This window comes from Chrysochloris asiatica, unplaced genomic scaffold, assembly GCF_000296735.1.
Source record: "Chrysochloris asiatica unplaced genomic scaffold, ChrAsi1.0 scaffold00034, whole genome shotgun sequence".
NCBI lineage: Eukaryota > Metazoa > Chordata > Mammalia > Afrosoricida > Chrysochloridae > Chrysochloris > Chrysochloris asiatica.
In genome coordinates, this window is record NW_006408552.1 from 4,050,339 (window position 1) to 4,069,423 (window position 19,085).

The following is a 19,085-nucleotide window of genomic DNA, read 5'->3' on the forward strand; positions in this document are numbered from 1 at the left end:
CATCTTTACCCCAGAGCCTCCCAAGCCTCCATGTCCAACTCCAGCCTCTCTGAAGCTCTAGTTTTGTACTTCTAGGATTCTTGAGACAGTGTCCCCTTGTCTCTCCTGGGTAACCGGGGCCTTTTCTCACATTACTGAGCTAGGACAACGATAGCACACAGGCCTGGAGATCACTGTACTGACTCCTCTCTTGTCTTTACCAAAATCCAATCACTTATCACAGGTGGTCGCTTCTGGAGTCCTGATGTGGTGCTGTGGGTTAATGCTCTGGACTGAAAAGTCAGTCTGATCTGTATGGTTGGTGGTTCAAGCTCACCAGCCACTCCTCAGAAACCCTATACAGGGTCACTATGGGTCGGAACTGACTCAACAGCACTTAACAACAGCAACAATTCAAAAGGCAGGTCTAAAGAGGTATAAGGCAGGCTCTTGCCTCTGATACCTGCTGGAGCAAGATGGAAGTACATCCACCCAGCCCACAGTATCTGAAACAGCAATGCCAAAGGACTGATAATACAGGCTTCAAGTTCGGACAAGGGCAGGGAGAACAGAATAGAAGGACAGGCATTCCTGCAGAAAGCTCTGTGGGAGATATAGACATAACTAGACAGAGAGAACAAGGGAAAACCAACTCTGTTGTGCCATGGAAACACACAGGTGTGGGGTTCAGGGGCAGCCAGTCCTTAAGAGGATGTGGAAGCTCAGGGAGAACGGCTGGGTGGGCTTGGGAACACTGGCCATGATCTGAGAAAACCTGGTTTCAGTTTCATCCACCTCCCTTACTGCCTATGTGACCTCAGATACATTACTTCATAACTAGGTGCAGTTTCCTCATCTGACACCTGGACTGTGGTGAGGTGCACCTCAGATCACACCTGTGCAAGTCCTCTGTAAATGTTAAAGGACTGGACAAGTGTAAAGGGGCCAAGAGTTGATGGGGAGCAGAGCACACCAGGTGAACAGCCATGAATGCCAAGTGTATTTCAGATGTTATTGTTAAGTGCTGTTGAGTCGGTTCCCACTCATAGTGACCCCTGTAAAATCTTTATGGGAGCAGAAAACCTCATCTTTCTCCCGTGGAGCGGCTAGTAGTTTCGAACTGCTGACCTTGCGGTTTGCAGCCTGATTTGTAACCACTACGCTACCAGAGCTCCTTGTGTTTCAGATAGCGGGGAGGGTATTAGGCAGGACGCTTTTAGTTTCAAGTACCAGAAACCCATCTTAAACTCAAAAAGAACAGACCGGCTTTGCTCACTGCGCAGTCCAGGTGTGGGTCTGTCTGAACGGCGCTGGGGCCTGGGGACCACGGATGATTTTACCGTCTCTGAGTTTTCTTCTTTCTTTCTTGCCCCCTCACTGACTTCATTTCTCATCTCTGCTTCTCACTGTCACCCTCATTTTCTTTGAAGCAACTCTTTCTCCAAGCCTAAGCCTTGGCAGCTTCAAGACTCTTCTAACCCAGTCGCGAGACTCAGTCTTCCCTGTCAGTTCTTGGACGAACAGTCCAGGGAAGACTTTGATTGGCTTAGCTTGGGTCACAGCCCATCCCTGAACCAATCAGTCCAGGGAAGACTTTGATTGGCTTAGCTTGGGTCACTGCCCATCCCTGAACCAATCAGGAAAGTGGGTAGGGTTCTCTGATTTGCCAACTGCATCAGTGCCTCTACTGAAGTGGGAGAGTAGGCGTGACAGGCAGAATTGGGGAAGAAGGACGCTGCTGCAGCCAGGCTGGGGAATTGGTCCACCATGGGGAGTCTCTGCGGATTCTGAACAGTGATTGATCTTCGGGAGAGTGGGAGGAAGCACCTTGTGGAGGAATCTGGGCAGTAGCCCGGAGAGTGACACCCTGGCCAGGTCATTATAGAGAAAGTGATGGCCGCCCTCCAGCCTTTATATCCTCTTTCCTCGGTCTCACACCAAACCAGGGGGTAGGGAAGAACGTCCATTTTCACAACAGTCATGGGAATTAAAGCCCACTGTCGGCCAACCACAAGCTACCCTGCCTCCAGTAGGAAATTCACATGGGAAGCCAGCGGTGCTATTCCAGGCCACGCAAGGCCATGAGCCTTCCTTCACTGGAATAGGTGGGCTTTTTGTTGTGGGGTGAAGGGGGCACTCCAGGAGCCTGGGTGTTGCTGTGGGTTAGTCGTTGGGCTCAGAAAGATGAGGTTGTCTGCTGCAGTAAAGCTCTACCGTATCCTAGGTCGCCGTGAGTCAAAATCTACTCCATGGCAGCGAGTTCGGTTTTAGTTTGGGGGGTACTCAACCTGGATCGGGGGTTGCAGGAGGGGCACAGATGCTGCTGGGGGCTCGAAGGAAGCAGTGGAGGGACGGGGTCCTGGGCTTCAGCGGAAGAGTGCTGGGGGAGGGACCCCTTTCCCAGCGAGGGGAAGCCGGCAGCAGAACTGGGGCCCCACCTGGGGGCCTCGTCTAGGGTTTCAGTGGCCGCCTGCCGCCGTTTTCACCGCGTCAGCAGAGCGGAAACGTGCGCGGCGCCAGCCCCGAGCGGCGAGCGCGGCCTGGCAGCGCGGACGACTGCTCCGCAGGTTCGGTTCCGCCCGCGTTTGTGTTGGCAGCTGCCTCCGGCGCGCGGCCTGGCGCGATGAAAGGACCCTCTGTCTGCGCCCCAGCGGCCCTGCTCGGCTTTCATTCTTAATATAATCTTCACTTCATTTTTAACCAAGCAGAAGTTCTCTTGGAATTTTTCCTCTTCTTCCAAAAATACATGTGCGCGCGTGTGTTTGCAAAGGGTCTTTCCCAGTGAAGGTCGGGATTGTCCCGAGGAAGGGAAGTGTGAAACCCGATGCGGAATCAGAGACAGAAATGTCTTTCTTATTAACAGGGGCCTCCCCGGAGGGCGCCGCCGCTGGGGTGTCCCCCATCCTGGCCAGGGAAAGGCAGGTGGGGTACTTTTCCAACCCCCATCATACCACATGATACCCGGGATGAATTGGTTGCTTGGAAATTGAGGTCAGTGGGGAGGGAGTCCCTGCTCAGAGCTGGTGGGGGAACAGTCATCGCGCGTGAACAGGAGAGATCTGGTCTCCCGGATCCTCAGTTCTGCCTAACCCATACTTTGCACCGATGCACCGTTGATATTTGTTGTTAAAATGCCGTGAGGAGCTTCGGACTCAGAGTGACCCTCTGCACAACAGAAGAGACCACTGTCTGGCCCTAGGCCATCCTCAACACTGTTAGGTTTGAACCCATTGTTAATCTCCTCGTGTTTTTTTCCTAACTATTATGAATTGAGTGAAAGTATACAGACAAGATCCTCAGTTTTACAGTCAATAAATCATACATACACTGTTGCATCTCAGTGATTACAACCCCCTTCATGTAACAATAGTTATCCCACTTCCTCCCTGTGATTCCTTTGCATTCTACACACCTCCCCAACTCTTCTCAACTTTGGCCTTAGGAAAATGAAAATGTTGCCCTTTTGATTTTGAATAATTGCCAAGCATGATGTCCTTCTCCAGGGACTGGTCCCTCCTGACAACATGTCCAAAGTCTAAGAGATGAAGTCTGGCCATCCTCACTTCTCAGGAACATTCTGTCTGTCCTAGGCTGAGCTTAAAACAGCCTGCAACAATTCACGGAAACCTGGCACCAGCGTAGCCTTCATTTACCTAGCTGGGCAGAGAGGCATTACACCAAGGGGGATTTTCCAGATTATACCAAAGGCTCAATTTGGAGAGCTCCTACTTCAAGCCTCACAGAGCCAAGATTTCCCCATACAAGTCTCTCTGTGGTCCTGGGAGTTAGGTATGATCATCTCTTCCCACTGCAATTGAGTCAATTCTGATTTGTAACAACTCTATATAGGATTTCCGAGACTGTAAATGTTTACAGGAGCAGACAGTCTCATCTTTCCTGCTGATGAGTTTGAACTGCTGATGTTGCACTTAGCAGCTCAATGCTTTTCAAGGTTCAGAGATGCTAAGGAACTTGCCCCAAGCAGCAGAGCATCAGAATGCTAGGGTTGGAATGGCCAAGAAGCCCAAGTTCTCCCCTCAGTGTATCAGTGCGTATTAAACTGTTTCCTGCAGAGCTTCTGTTGGCTTTGTTGTTGTTAAGTGCCGTCAAGTCGGTTCTAACTCACAGTGACCCTGTATAGGATTTCAGAGGTTTAAACTGCTGACTTTGTGGTTTGCAGTCCAGTGCTGCAATCCTACAGCACCACACCAGGAGGCCATCTGTTGACTTTAAGGGTCCTAAAAATATATAGGAGTCCTGGTGTGGCATTGTGGGTTGATGCGCTGGACTGTAAAATTGGTTTGATCCGCAAGGCTGGCAGTTCAAGCTCACCAGCCACTCCTTGGAAACCCTGTGGGTCAGAACCAACTCAATGGCACTTAACAACAACAACCACAAAAATGTGTAATTGTGATTCTTTTTTTTTCTTCAATTCATTACTTTGTGTGTACATTTGGACTTCTGTTGTGAACAGTATACATCAGATGACTGAAAACACCTCAGAACGCTAGATTAATACCAAAAAAAAAGTCCTTTAAACTCAAAATAATTGAAATACAAATAGAAATCACCAAGAACCAGAAATGAAGAAAGAACCAAATCTGGGCACCAAGGTAATTGGCCACAGCCACGTGGCGTGGCACTGCAGGATAATGCACTGGGCCATTAGGTCTGTTTGAACCGCAAGGTCAGCAGTTCAAACACACCAGCCACTCCCGGAAACCCTATACAGGGTCGCTATCAGTTGGAACCGGCTTGACTGCACTTAACGACACTAATACCCTAATTAAAGAGAACAGATAGAAGCAGAAAGTGGGAGCAAGTTGTCATCCTAGGTGGGATCTTGGACCCACCTAAGGCAGGGATTGAACCTGAGACCCAACTAAAACTGGGAGTGTCTACAGAAACGTGCTCAGTGAAATGTCCGGGGTAAGGGGTGGCATGGGTGAAGAAGATCCTTAGTAAGATTTCAGCACAGAGAGATTAAAAAGGAAATTTGTCTGTCTCAACCTGGACTGGCAAAAACACCCTAATAGTTTGTTACCATGGACTATTGCCAACACAAGTTTCATACTCAAATTGACTCTATGCCCAAACCCTAAAAGTCAATGATTAACACAAATATTGGTCTCAGACTAGAAGTATTCGTGGGGTGCTTAACAGAAGCAAACTTCAAATATGCTCACAAGGTCTTCAACTAAGGTCACATAGGACTCCCACAGGTGAAGCCCCAATGAGGATACGTTTACAGTGCACAGAAAGAAACTATCAATCATGCACAAACTGTGGAGACCCACAGACAGCGAGACGAAACACCTGAGAACCAAGTGATGGAGAAGATAAAATCCCATTGCCATCAAGTTGAGTACCACTCAGAGGGACTGTCAGCACTGCCCCAGAGGTTTTCCAAGGCTGTGAGTCTTTATAGAAGCAGATAGTCCCATCTTTCTCCCTCAAAGTGGCTGGTGGGTTTGAACCACCAATCTTTCAGTTAGGAGTCCAGCAGTTTAACCATGGTACCACCAGGGCTCCTTGACTATGAATAAGTATGTTTAAAATAAAAAGTGAAGAATTAAAAGCACGAGTGAAGAACTATACCATGAAAAAAAAAGACTAGGTGAATTTGAGAAAAATCAAATAGAACTGGAAATTAATAATGTAGTCTCTTAAATGAAAAATTCAGTGGATCGTTACAGAGCAAATTAGTCATCGTTGAAGAGAGAGCTAGCAAACTCGCAGACGTATCTGAGGTTTCACCACAGATAAGGATTGACTTACCAAGAGGCAATGCTATGATGGTAAGTCTTATAGAATGCTTACAAAAATGGTCAGAATGATTCTACTCTGATCCCAGAGTTTATTCTCTAAACCATTATCACTATAGGCCACAAATACAGGGATACAATAAATACCACTTTCTATATTCATAAAACTCTTGTTTTCCTCTATGTAATTTTGCTACCAGGAAGTGGAATTGTTGGTGACCACGCTCATCTCTGATAAGGGGAAGTGAGGGAAAAACAGCAATGAAGCAGCGAGCTAAGCCCTACAATGTTCAATAGAGTCCTGTGAACCCGGGTGAAGACCTGGTTGGCCAGCAGTGTGGCAAGACCTGGGGACTCTTGGGCCCAGAGTCAGTGACATAGCCACAGAGGACTAGAGTGGAGAGTGAAGCGTCCAGCTGATAAGAAGAGAGGGCATATGCACAAGAACACCCACACTTGCAGATAATACCCACTTGACCTGGCTTCAATGACTGGATGAACAGAGCTTACGTAGAAGAAGAAAGAAGAGGAAAAAAAGAGTAATCTGATACAATTTGATGAACTTGACCTACACCTATGGATGCAGTAGCTCAAAAGAGGAAATAAATCCTTACAGCAAGCATCATTCCCTCCTCCTCCATACACAGAGTAGACAGGGATGAGCAACTTGGACATTGGCTACCCAAAATGGGGGTGGGGAAGCTACAAAGGCAAGAAGTGACTGGCTTACAAGCTTTTAAGAGGGAACCTAGATCCAAAGGGCCTGGAGGAAGGTAGACTCTCCAGTGAATAGTATCCAATCTCTCTAGGCAGGGCTGATGGAATGAAATGCAGATAGGTCTCTTGTGATACAATAGTGAATAATTGTTATCAGGACTGATTGGGAGGGTTGGAAATGTAAAAGTAGACTTTTATAGCAAGGAGGGGAGTGATTACCTTTTCAGTCTAGGAGCAGAGGTCCCTAGGACCATCAATGGAGAAGAGCGGAGAACGGAACCCTACCCAGAGAAGCAGTAATGCCTGAGATGGAGACAGAGATGATTACGTGGAGAGATGGAGCAGCTGGAGACTTGAGATCCAGAGAGGGAGAGGGGCTGTGTGCTGATGACCAGTGGGGGGCGGGAGGGGGAGCAGACTTGCAGGGTATACCCTTTGGTTGGTTGATGATGCATGGAGGGGATTGTAACCATGGCAATGAAATGATATACGATAGAATGAATGTAAAACTAATGTTCTCCCATGTAAACTATCACATAATTCACAATAAAACATAAAAAAAAAAGAAAGAAGTGGAATTGTTTCTTTTGCTCCTTGAATATAGTCTTTTATCTCAACTTTCTTTGACCCACAAGATGTGGCAGAAGAGAAAGATGTTGGTTCTGAGCCTATGTCTCAAGAAGTCTTCACTGGAAACCGTTAGTCAGCAAATAAAGACTAGTCAGCTAGAAGACGAGAAGCCACATGAAGCAAAGATGATCTAGCTCAACTAAGGCTATCCTAGACCAGCCATTGCCAGCTGACCGGAAAACTGACCACATATTTTTTAAGCTTATAATTCTGTGCATCAGTTTCTGCTAGGCTAAGTTGTGGAGTCCTGGTGTGGCACTGTAGGATAAGCACTATAGGATAAGCCCACCAGCTATTCTTTGGAAAGAATAGCTATCCTGTACAGGGTCACTATGAGTCAGGATCAACTCAATGGCACTTAACAATAATAGCAACAACACTTGGGTGGTTCTTCTGGTCTTAACTGAGCTCACATATATCTATGTGGTTAGCTTCCAGGACTTGCCTTCAACATACTAGTACGAGCTTGGCCAGTTTGTTCTAATTTATAATGAATGTGCTGTTGTTGTTGATAAGTCTCATCAAGCCAGTTCCAATTCATAGCAACTCCGTATAGGGTTTCCAAGGAGCACCCAGTGAGCTTGAACCACCGACTTGCAGTTCAAACCGACTTTGCAGTCCCATGTATTAACCCACAGCGCCACACCAGGACATAAATGTACATGAACAACATTTCTAGGATAAAAGGCTGTCATGTTGAATAATTAAAAGACAAAGAAAAATAAATATTAAAATGCAGAAAAGTTGAAAGTAAAGATAAGGGAAAAGATATACTAGGCCTATTTTAATGAAAATAAAGGTAATCTACATATTATAGAAGGAACTCTGCAAGCGTAGTGGTTATGAATCGGGCTGTGAACCGCAAGGTCTGCAGTTTGAAACTACCAGCTGTCCCGTGGGAGAAAGGTGAGGCTTTCTGCTCCCGTAAAGATTTACAGCCTTGGAAACCCTGTGCAGGGTCGCTATGAGTTGGAACCAACTCCATGGCACATAACAACAACAACATATATCATAGAAAATCTGCAAAGGACTTCTTTTAAAGTGTTAAACAGCATAAATGTTCGCTTGAGGACTAAGACTTGGTATTTTCAATCACCTCATATGCATGTGAAAGTTGAACAAAAATAAGAAAGGCTGAAGAAACTGATGCATTTGAATTGTGGTGTTGAAGAGGAATATTGAAAGTACTGTCAAAATATCAAACAAATCTGTCTTGGAAGAAGGACAGGCAGAATGCTCCTTCGTCTCTCATGCTTTGGGCATGTTGTCAGGAGGGACAAGTCCTGGAGAAGAACAGCATACTTGGAAAAGTAGAGGGTCAGGGAAGACGAGAAAGACCCCCAACAAGATGGACTAACACAGTGGCGGCAACAATGGACAATCGTGAGGATGGCAGTGCTTTGTTCTGTTGTGCATAAGTTCACAATGAGTCAGAACCGACGCGATGACACGTAGCAATAACAACAACAGAATGCAGGCCAACTCAAAAGAAGAAGAAACAGCTACAGACATTCATTAATAACCCGAATGGGGAGTGCACGAAGTATGAATCTAAGAAAATTAGAAATAATAAAAAATGAAATGGAGAACATTAACACTGATACCCTAAGCATTGTTGTTGTTGTTGTTATGTGCCGTGGAGTCGGTTCTGACCCACACCAACCCTGTACAAAGTCTCCGAGGCTGTTAATCTTACAGGAGCAGAACGCCTCATCTTTCTCCCGCGGAACAGCTGGTACTTTCGAACTGCTGACCTTGCGGTTCACAGCCCAATTCGTAACCACAACGCTACCAGAGCTTCCTGTCCCAAGCATAGTAGACACTGTTTTTTTTTTAATTCAAAATGGCCAAGACCAGTCCATTTCTTATCCTAAGCATTAGTGAGCTGAAATGGACTGGTCTTGGCCATTTTGAATCAAAAAAACAGTGTCTACTATGCTGGAAATGACCAATGGAAGAGGAATGGTGTCGCATTCATTGTTAAAAGAACATTTCAAGATCTATCCTGGTGCACAATGCTGTCAGTGATATGATACTACCCATACGCCTTCAAAGAAGGCTGTCACCAAAATTTCAATACAACTATTATTCACATTTAAGTAACTCTGGTGGTACAGTGGGTTGAACATTGGACTGCTCACCATTAGGTCCATGGTTCAAACCCATGAGTTGTTCCTCAGAAGAAAGGTAAGACTGTCTGTTCCCATAAAGATGTACAGTTTCAGAAACTCACTGCAGCTGTCCTAGCCCATTTTGTAGGGTCTCCAGGAGTCAGAATCCACTCACTGGGAATTATTTAAATTTTCGCAACAATCACAGTCGAAGAAATTGGAGATTTTTACCAACTTCTGCTGTGCAATCACTAACAGTGTTGTACTTCCGGAGGTGGTGGTGGTGATTAGGTTCTGTTAAGTCGACCGTAGCTCATAGCGTGTGCCCTGTGCACACTGCCCAGTCCTGCACCGTCCTCACACTTCCTGTTATATTTGAGCCCATTATTGCACCCACAGGGGCAATCATCTTGTTGGGGCACATCCTTGTCTTCACTGACCCTCTACTTTCCAAGCATGATGCACTTTTTCCAGGGACTGGTCCCTCCTGATACTCTGTCCAGAGTACAAGAGACAAAGTCTCACCGTCTTCACTTCTAAGGCGGCAGTGAGGCTGTACTTCTTCCAAGACAAATTTGTTCTTCTAGCAGCCCATGTTGTTGTTGTTAATCACCACTGAGTCAGTTCTGAGTCAAAGGAACCCAGTATAGGATTTCCAAGGAGAGGATGATGGGTTTGAACGGCCAACCTTGCGGTTACAAGTCCAGTGCTTATCTTATAGCACCACACTTTCAATATTCTTCACCAATACCATAATCCAAATGTATTCATTCTTCTCTGGTCTTCCTTATTCATTGTCCAGCTCTCACATGCACATGATGCCATTGACAAAACCAGGACTTTTGTCAGGCGTACCTTAGTCCTCAAAGTGACATCTAACACTGTAAAGAGCTCTCTTGCAGAAAATTTGCCTAATGCAATAAGTCATCTGATTTATTGACTGCTGCTCCCACTGAGTGTTGATTGTGGATCCAAGGAAAATGAAGTCTTTGACAACTTAGCAACCCTTATCATGATGTTGCTCATTGGTCCAGTGGTGAGGAATTTTGTTTTCTGTACTTTGAGTTATACTCCACACTGAAGGCTGTGGTCTTTGATCTTCACCAACAAGGAGGGTTTCAAGGCCTCTGGCTTTCGAGCAAACAAGGCTGCGACATCTGCATATCACAGGTTGTTAATGAGCCTTCTTCCATATCTGATGCTGTGTTCTTTTTACAGTCCAGTTTCTAGGATTATTTGCTCAGCATACAACTATGGTAAAACGATACAACCCTGGCACACACTTTTCCTGATTTTAAACCACCCAGTATCCCCTTGGTCTCTTCAAACAACTGCTTTTGGGCCTCTGAGCAGGCTCTTCATGAACACAATCTAGTGTCCTGGAATTCCCATTCTTTGCAATGCTATCTGTAATTTGTTATGATCTACTATTATCAAATGCCTCTACATAGTCAATACAATAAAAAGTAAACGTCTTCCTGGTATTTTCTGCTTTCAGCCAAGATCCACCTAATATTAGCAATGATATCCTTCCTTCCATGTCCTCTTCTGTATCCAGCTTGAATTTCTGGCAGCTTCCTATCTATGTATTGCTTCAAGATAGATCTTAAAATGTTATTTTTAACAATGAATTCGACACCATTCCTCTGCTATTTGTATTCCCAATATAGCAGACTTTATGATTGTCTGATTCAAAATGGCCTATACCAGTCTATTTCAGCTCATTAATGCCTAGCATATCTGTCTTCAAGCATTCCATTTCATTTTTGTCAACTTCCAATTTCCCTCAATTCATACTTTGCACATTCCATGTTCTGATTCTTAATGGATGCTTGCAGCTGTTTCTTCTCGTTCTGAATCATGCTACATCAGCAAATAAAGGTCCCACAAAAGCTTTACTCCATCACATCATCAAGGGGTGACTCTATAGGACGAACACTGAACTGCTAATCACAAGGTCAGCAGTTCAAAACCCATGGGAGAAAGAGGAGGCTTTCTGTTCCTCTAAAGATGTGCAGCCTTGGAAACCCTCCACCGAGGTTGCTGTGAATCTGAGTCCACTCACCAGCAGTGGATTTGCTTTCTGAGCTTTAAACCTAAGGAAGAACCCTGGTGATGCCGCAGGTTAAGCATTGGACTGCTAATCAGCAATTTGACACTTCAAGCCCACCAGGCACTCTGTGGGAGAAAAATGAGGTCGCTTCTGTAAAAATGTATAGCTTCAGAAACGCTGGGGAACAATTCTCTGTTCTATAGGATCACTATGAGATTGAGAAGGGTTTTGGTTTTAACCTGAGAGGCTCGGCTTCTGGAACCATATCAGACAGTGTTTCACAGTTGTTGTTTTTTCAGAAGTAGGTTTCTAGGCTTTTCTTCCTAGGCTGCGTTAGTCTGAAGCTTCTATGAAACCTGTCCACCATGAGTGACTAGTGGTACAGTTTCCAGCATCATAACAACACACAAGCTGCCACAGTAGGAAAAACAGACACAACTCAAAACACTGACAGCTGGAGAGAATGTGGAGCAACAGGGACTTTCCTTTATTGCTCGTGGAAATGCAAAACAGCGCCACCCTACTCTGGAAGACCATCTGGCAATTTCTTACAAAGGTAAACAGCAACGTACCATACAATTCAGCAATTGCACTCCTACCATTTATTCTAAAGAAGTGAAAACTTACGTCCATACTAGAACTGCACACAAATGTTTATAGCAGCTTGATTGGCCCAAATTGGAAGCAACCAAGATGTTCTTCAATAAGTGAATGAGTAAACCAACTGTGGTTCATGGATAAATGGAACCTTATGCAGAATCCTGGTGTGGAGGACTGCCAACTGCAAGATCAGCAGCTCAATCCCACCAGCCGCTTCTCAGAAACCCTATAGAGAATTGCGATGAGTCTGAACTGATTCGGCACTTAACAACGACAACGTGTTGTTGTTGTTGTTGTTGTTATATTTGACAGTGAAACATTAAAAAACATTACATTTAAAATTAGGGATTTCATTACAACCAGGAATGCCATCCACTCCCACAGCCTCGGTTCAGAATTTTCCTAAAATTCCTAACCAGTATAGTAGGGAAAGATAGATACATACTGGTATCTTCTAGGTGAAGGAGACGCAACAATTCTAGTGCCGGTCAATGCCCAAATTCCTGCACATGTGTATAAGTAGACATGCAGGATGGTCACTGCATCATTGTTTTGGTGCAAATGTGAAAAGATCCCCCAATAGGCTAACAGTTAAATAAATCAAAGTCTTTACCCCCATGCATTCAGATTTTACATAACAGTTAAAACAACAGCATTAGATCTATATGTACCAACATAAATAGATCTGAAATATCTGTAGACCATTAGCATTTCTAAAGTGTCTTTATCTTTTAGAAATACAATTGCAACCTTTAAGGAGCTCTAGTAAGGAGCTCTGGTAGCGTAGTGGTTACGAATTGGGCAGCGAACCTTAAGGCCAACAGTTCGAAACTACCAGCGGCTATGCGGGAGAAAGATGAGGCGTTCTACTCCCGTAAAGATTTACAGCCTCGGAAACCCTGTACAGGGTCGCTATGGGTCGGAACCGACTCGACGGCACTTAACAACAACAACAGTAGGATAGTGGTTATGAGTCAGGCTGCTAATCTCACGATAGAAACTACCAGCTGTTCTGCGGGAGAAAGACGAGGCTTTCTACTCCCATAAAGATTTACAGCCTCAGAAACCCTATGCAGGGTCACTATGGGTTGGAACCAATTCCACCACCACCATCATTGTAACCTTGACAGAAGCAATTGCATGATGTCTTGTTTTGCCTTAAAATCATTTAGAAAGTCAGAGAAGGTAGGGGGGGTTTTGATGAAGAAAGTAACTGCTTTTAAATTTATTAATTATGTTAATAATGCTGAACCTAGGAGTTGAACTCACAGGGATTCATCACATTTTCCTCTCTTTTGTATATATTTGGGATGGGGTGGGGAAACTCACCATATTATGAATAAAAAAGCAAACTGAAGAATGGTATTTTCAAAAGTATTGTTATTTATAATCGTTTTAAAGTATATAAAACGTGACCTATATTGTGTGTGTGTCTGCAGTTCAAACCCACCAGCACCTCCACAGGAGAACTCCCATAAAGCTTTACAGTCTCAGAAATCTTAATGGAGCAGTTCTGTTCTGTCCTAAAGGGTCGCTGTGAGTCAGAACCGACTCGGCGACACTTAGCAGCATATTTATATACAAAAACAAACAAACACACTGTCATCAAGTTGGGCTTGGGGTTTTGTTTTTGTTGTTGTTGTTGTTGTTGTTGTTTTTGTATATATACATGTTGTTGCTAAGTGCCGTTGAGTCAATTTTGACTCATAGCGACCCTATATAGGATTTCCAAGGACCGGCTGATGGGTTTGAACTGTCAACCTTGTGGCTCACACTGACCTTTGGGTCCAGCACGTTATCCTGCAGTGCTATACCAGTATATCCATACTGATGTTGTTAAGTGTACAGTTTGGTACAATTTTCCAGTGAAGCCCTCTGGCCCTGGGTTTTTGTTTGCGAATAATTTTTCAATTACAGATTCCGTCATTTTTCTTGTTTCTCTTCAGAGTGTCTATACTTGACTTATTTTCAGGAGTTTCTTTCTTTCTAGAAATTTTTCTATTTTATCTAAGTTATCTATGTGGTGCTGTAGGATAAGCACTGGACCACAAGGTCAGTTTGAACTGCAAGGTCATCGGGTCAAACCCACCAGAGGGTTGCTATGAGTTGGACCAGACTGCACAGCACTTAACAAGAACAGCAATTGAATTGATTAGCACTCAAGTTTTTCAAAGTTATTCCTTTGTAATCCATTTTTTATTTCTGTAAAGTCAGTAGTAATGTAAATTCTTTCATTTCTAATACCATTAATTTGAGTAGTCTCTTTTTCTATGTCAGTCTCAATAAAAGTCTGTCAATTTTGTTAAATTTTACAAAGAACCAGCTTTTGGTTTCATTGAGTTTATTTTTCTATTCTCTATTTCATTTATTTCTGCTCTAATCTCCCCCCCCTTCTGCTTGTTCTAGGTTTAATTGGTTCTTCTTTTGCAGTGTCTTAAGGTGGAAGGTTGGATTATTGAGCTGGTAGATTTCTTCTTTTCTACAATAGGTATTTACAGCTAGATATTTCCCTCTAAACACTGCTTTAACTGACTCCACAAGATTTGGTATGTTGTGTCGTCATTTTCATTCCTCTCAAAGAATTTTTAAGTTATCTAATTTCCTTCTTTGATTCACTAGTAGTGTGTTGCTAAATTTCAATTGTGTTCCCCAAATTTCTGTTATTGATCTGTAATTGTATTCCATTGAGCATATTCCAGAGACTATGCTTAGTAGTATTTCTACCTTATTAAATTACTGGGTTTTGTTTTATGACTGAGAAGATGGTCTATCCTAGGGAAGGTTCCATGTACACGTGAAATTACTTTATATTCTACACTTTTAGATGCAGGAAGTGTCCTATGTCTGTTAGATCTAGCTGGTTTCCAGTGCTCTTCAGTCTATTGTCTCATTGTCTCTCTGTGCAATTGTTCTATTCAATACTGGAAGTCGGACATTAAGGTCCTTAACTATTAGTGCTGAATTGTGTATTTCACTCTTGATTTTTGTCAGTTTTTGCTTCTTGTATTTTTAAAAAAAGTTTTATTGTGACTCATATGATAGTTTACATGGGAGAACATTAGTGGGTGTGCCACAGTCAAGCTGACATTTTTGCAGGATCCTTTGTCTCTTCCTAAATATACTCAGCTGCTAAACTCCATGGATCCTGGCTGACTGATCTATTGTTTTTCAACATGCCCTGATGCCGGGGTGTGGAATCAACCAAATTCAGGCTCATTTGAAGGGATGCTTTCTGAAGTCAGTGTTTGAGATTTGTTCTGACCCCAAGAGGTCAGAACTATCTCTTTCCCTGGTTCCCTGTGGTTTCCAACATACACTGTGGCAGCTATCTTCAATCTCCTCCCAAACCTTCATTAGTTTTCACAACCTTCACTGGTTTTGAGTATGGCTTTGGGCTTGAACTTCTTCACATCTTGTTGCAAATGAAGTTAGCTGATTTGGGGAGCTATTGGGAGCTCTCTCTGAATAGCATCTCCCACTTTAGAAGGTGACTGTATCAAGTTGTAGTCTCAAGACTACTTTGCTTGCCTCTCTAAGCCTTGAACATTGCCTTATAAACCGGAGCAAAACTACCTGAGAACCCAGTAATAGGAACAGATTAGGGACTATCTTGAGTCTCTCTGAGCCATATCTCTAAGGAGAGAAGGAACCACAATAAACTGATTGAGAACCAAGAACACTGGATGCACCTTTGTATGACCTTTTGACGTATATCATTGTAGTGTCATTAACATATGCATCCACCCCTGAATACAATTAAACACCCCTCCCCCCACTCTGGCATCTGATACACAGAAAGAGCTGAGGAAACTCAAGACCTCCAAGGCACTCCCCCTGGGCCAAACAATTCCCCTAAAGGAGGCCTGAGTTTATTAAACCTTGCTCCCCAGTTCCTCAGGGTCCTCTCCACACAGTGGAGACTATCGCTTTCCAATACATCTCATGAGTGGATGCCCAGTGTGCTTGCATCCTTGAGAAGCCACAACACCAGTTGAGTCTGATTCTACAGATTCCTGGAGAGGGGGCCCAAGACTCACCGGTATTCTCTTTGGCGCTGTTCTCCAAGAAGAGGCTCTAAGGCCACAATTGCAGGGAGGGGCGGGGCAAAAGGGAGCCTCTGCCTCATTGGCCTCACCTGCCAAGAACTTAGTCTCAGCAACAAATAGAAAGCTGGAGGCAGGATACAAAATGTCGCTGTGTTCTTGGCTGTACCAATCTGGAGTGGAGTTTCCATCTTGCTGAGCTGGGCCAAAGAGAGGAAGTGGGACTTGGTTCAAATACTACAGACACTCTGTTCTTACCAAGTTTTAATTTTAGTAGATTTTCTTGAATAAATGTTTCTTCGTTTGCTATATATATATACTCTTAGGAACACATCCAGAGTGTCCCTGAACACTGTTAACCTCCAGTAGGCAATAGGAGAACTCTGTCTTTTCTATTTTAAGCCACTAAGAATAGGGAGTTTTTGTTACCACAACAAACTTATTACAGTAGTTCTCAAACTTGAGCATACATTACAATCACCTGGGCAGCTTGTTTAACTACAGAGTCTAGGGTCCCACACCCAGAGTTTCTTGATGCCTGAGAATTCACATTTCTAGCAACTTGGACCTCAGTGTAAAGAAAACAAAAATCCTCACTGCTGGACCAATAAACAACATCCATATAAATGGAGAAAAGATTGAAGGTGTCAAAGACTTTATTTTGCTCGGATCAACACTCATGGAAAGAGCAGTCAAGAAATCAAATGACGTATTGCATTAGGCAAATCTGCTGACAAGACCTCTTCAAAGTGCTCAAGAGCAAAGATGGCATTTTGAGGACTAAGGAGCACCTGACCCAAGCCATGGTATTTTCAATAGCTTCATGTGCATGTGAAAGTTGGACAGTGAATAAGGAAAACCTTACAATAATTGATGCATTTGAGTTATGGGGTTGGAGGAGAATATTAAAAGTACCATGGACTTCCAGAAAAACAAACCAATCTGTGTGGGAAGAAGTACAGCCAGAATGTTCCTTAGAAGCCAGGATGGCGAGAATTTGTCCTCATACTTCAGACATGTTATCAGGCAGGACCAGTCCCTGGAGAAGGATATCGTGCTTGGTAAAGTGGAGGGCCAGCAAAAAAGAGGAAGACTCTCAATGAAATGGAATGGCCCAGTGGCCACAGCAATGGGCTCAAGCGTAGCAACGATTGTGAGGTTGGCGCAGGACCGGGCAGTGATTCATTCTGTTGTACACAGGGTCACTATGAGTCAGTACCGACTCGACAACACCTAGCAACAAAAACTGCAAGCTTCTACAGGAAACCAGCGCTGTTGATCAGGGACCACACTGAGAACCATTGCTCCAACCCATCCTCGCTGATATTTGGGGATAAACAATAGTACAGAAGTTGTAAGGATTGCTGTACCAACATCTATAAAGCACTTGGAGTTATCTGGGACACAGGCGGCCTTAGTGTCATTATTAATGTAGCTCAAGCTCTTCTCACTATAAAAGATGCTCTCAGGGTTTTAAATGACCAAACGTCAGACTTTGATGCCTAATTATTTTTATCATAATCCCTCTAGGGCTTCCTGGTTGTTGTTAAGTACCAACTCATAGGGACCCATTATCGGGTTTTCAAGGAGCAGCTGGTGGGTTTGAACCACTGACCTTGTGGGTCAGTATTTATCCTACAGCACCACATGAGGTACTAGTAGTGATAATATCCACTATTACATGTCAGATGCCACTTATGAACTCATTTAATCCTCCTAACAGTAAAGTCAGGGAAATACCATTTTTAAAAAACCTTCTTCCAACCCAGAAAACCTCTCCTCAAAGGTAGAAGAAAATGACAACTATTTTATTATTGAAGAAGCAGTAAACCATCATAAGCAGTCTGTAAAAGAGATTGTAAGAACAGAAAGAAAACCAGACCCTTTATGGGCAGACAGACACAACTCCTTTCATACACATTCTCAGGTAAATGACAACAGGTCCTTTGAAGAACAACAAGGAAGCTGCAAGCCACCGCATACCATGGCTGAAGCTTGAGGACATTATGCTGAGTGACATTAGTCAGCCACAAAAGGAGAAATACTGCATAGGACCATTATTGTAAAAGACTAAGAAAAAGAACCCACCCAAAAGGGTGGGGGGACTATATATATAATTGCTGATCACCAGAATGTATGGGATGAAAAGAGGGGAGGGAGGAAGGGGATGATAGAGCATAGGGTAGGGAATAGACACAGGATAGCTTGGGTGCTGGGGAGGGGGCAGGCAATACACAAGAAGGGGGAGGGGAATGGAAGAACAAGGCTGATGGGAGAACAGTTAGGCAGGTTCTATGGGCTAAGTGAGACAGAGGTAAGTGATGTATGCACAATCTTGGAACAACAGGGCTTTGGGATACAGGGATTGAGGCATGGTTTGAAAGGATAAAAGAGGGGAAAATAAGGTTAAGATGCTTCGCTGTCTTTTGAATCTTGGTTTCCCTTGCCTACCATTGTGAAATAGACACTTGGGGGGAAGGGGGTAGCCAGAAATATCACTACAGAAAGCTTGTAAGTCTGTCTTCAGCCTATAACTGATTGGAATACCTTAAAGGGGGCTAGAAATTGCCCAGTGAAAGAGCCCTCCTGCGGAGCTTTTGCATAAGACCATAGGTGGAAACCAGAATCCCATCCAGAATCATCTGAGGTGGGAAATTTCCGCTGGAAAGGATGAGTAGACCAGCCTGGAGTGGCTAGAAGAACAGAAGATACTTTGTGAAGACAGACCAGCAGGAAAAATCAGAAAAACAATGGCAGTATGATTGATTACTACAAGAACACATAAGCTGTTGGCCCGGGAGCCATCAAGGCAAGTGGTCGAGTCCCCTCAGAGCAAACCCCCTTCCAAGACTGAGACTTAAGGGGAATACATGAGCAGGCATGTGGTCTGGCTGGTTACCACTTTGGTCACCGATAAGGGGAAGAGAGGGAAAAAACAGTAATGAAGTTGGGAGCTAAGTCTGACCACATTCTATAGACCCCTATGAACCTGGGTGTAGACCTGGATGGTCAGCAGTTACAGCAAGACCCGGGGACTCCTGGGCCCAGAGGCAGTGACATGGCCACAGAGGACTAAAACAGAGAGTGAAGCGTCCAGCTGACATGAAGTGAGGGGAGATGCACAAGAACACCCATACTTGACCTGGCTTCGATGGCTGGATGATCAGAACTTGACTAGAAGAAGAAA

General features: G+C 44.1%; 1 protein-coding gene across 1 annotated transcript in view; it reads left to right on the top strand.

The window, feature by feature from the left end:
- Window positions 1–19,085, top strand: part of FZD9 (frizzled class receptor 9) — a 145,554-nt gene that overhangs the window by 57,588 nt on the left and 68,881 nt on the right. Inside the window, exon 4 of the mRNA XM_006859837.1 lies at window positions 2,435–2,546. Coding sequence (XP_006859899.1) covers window positions 2,435–2,546 — 112 coding nt within the window. The remainder of the gene's footprint in view (window positions 1–2,434; window positions 2,547–19,085) is intronic.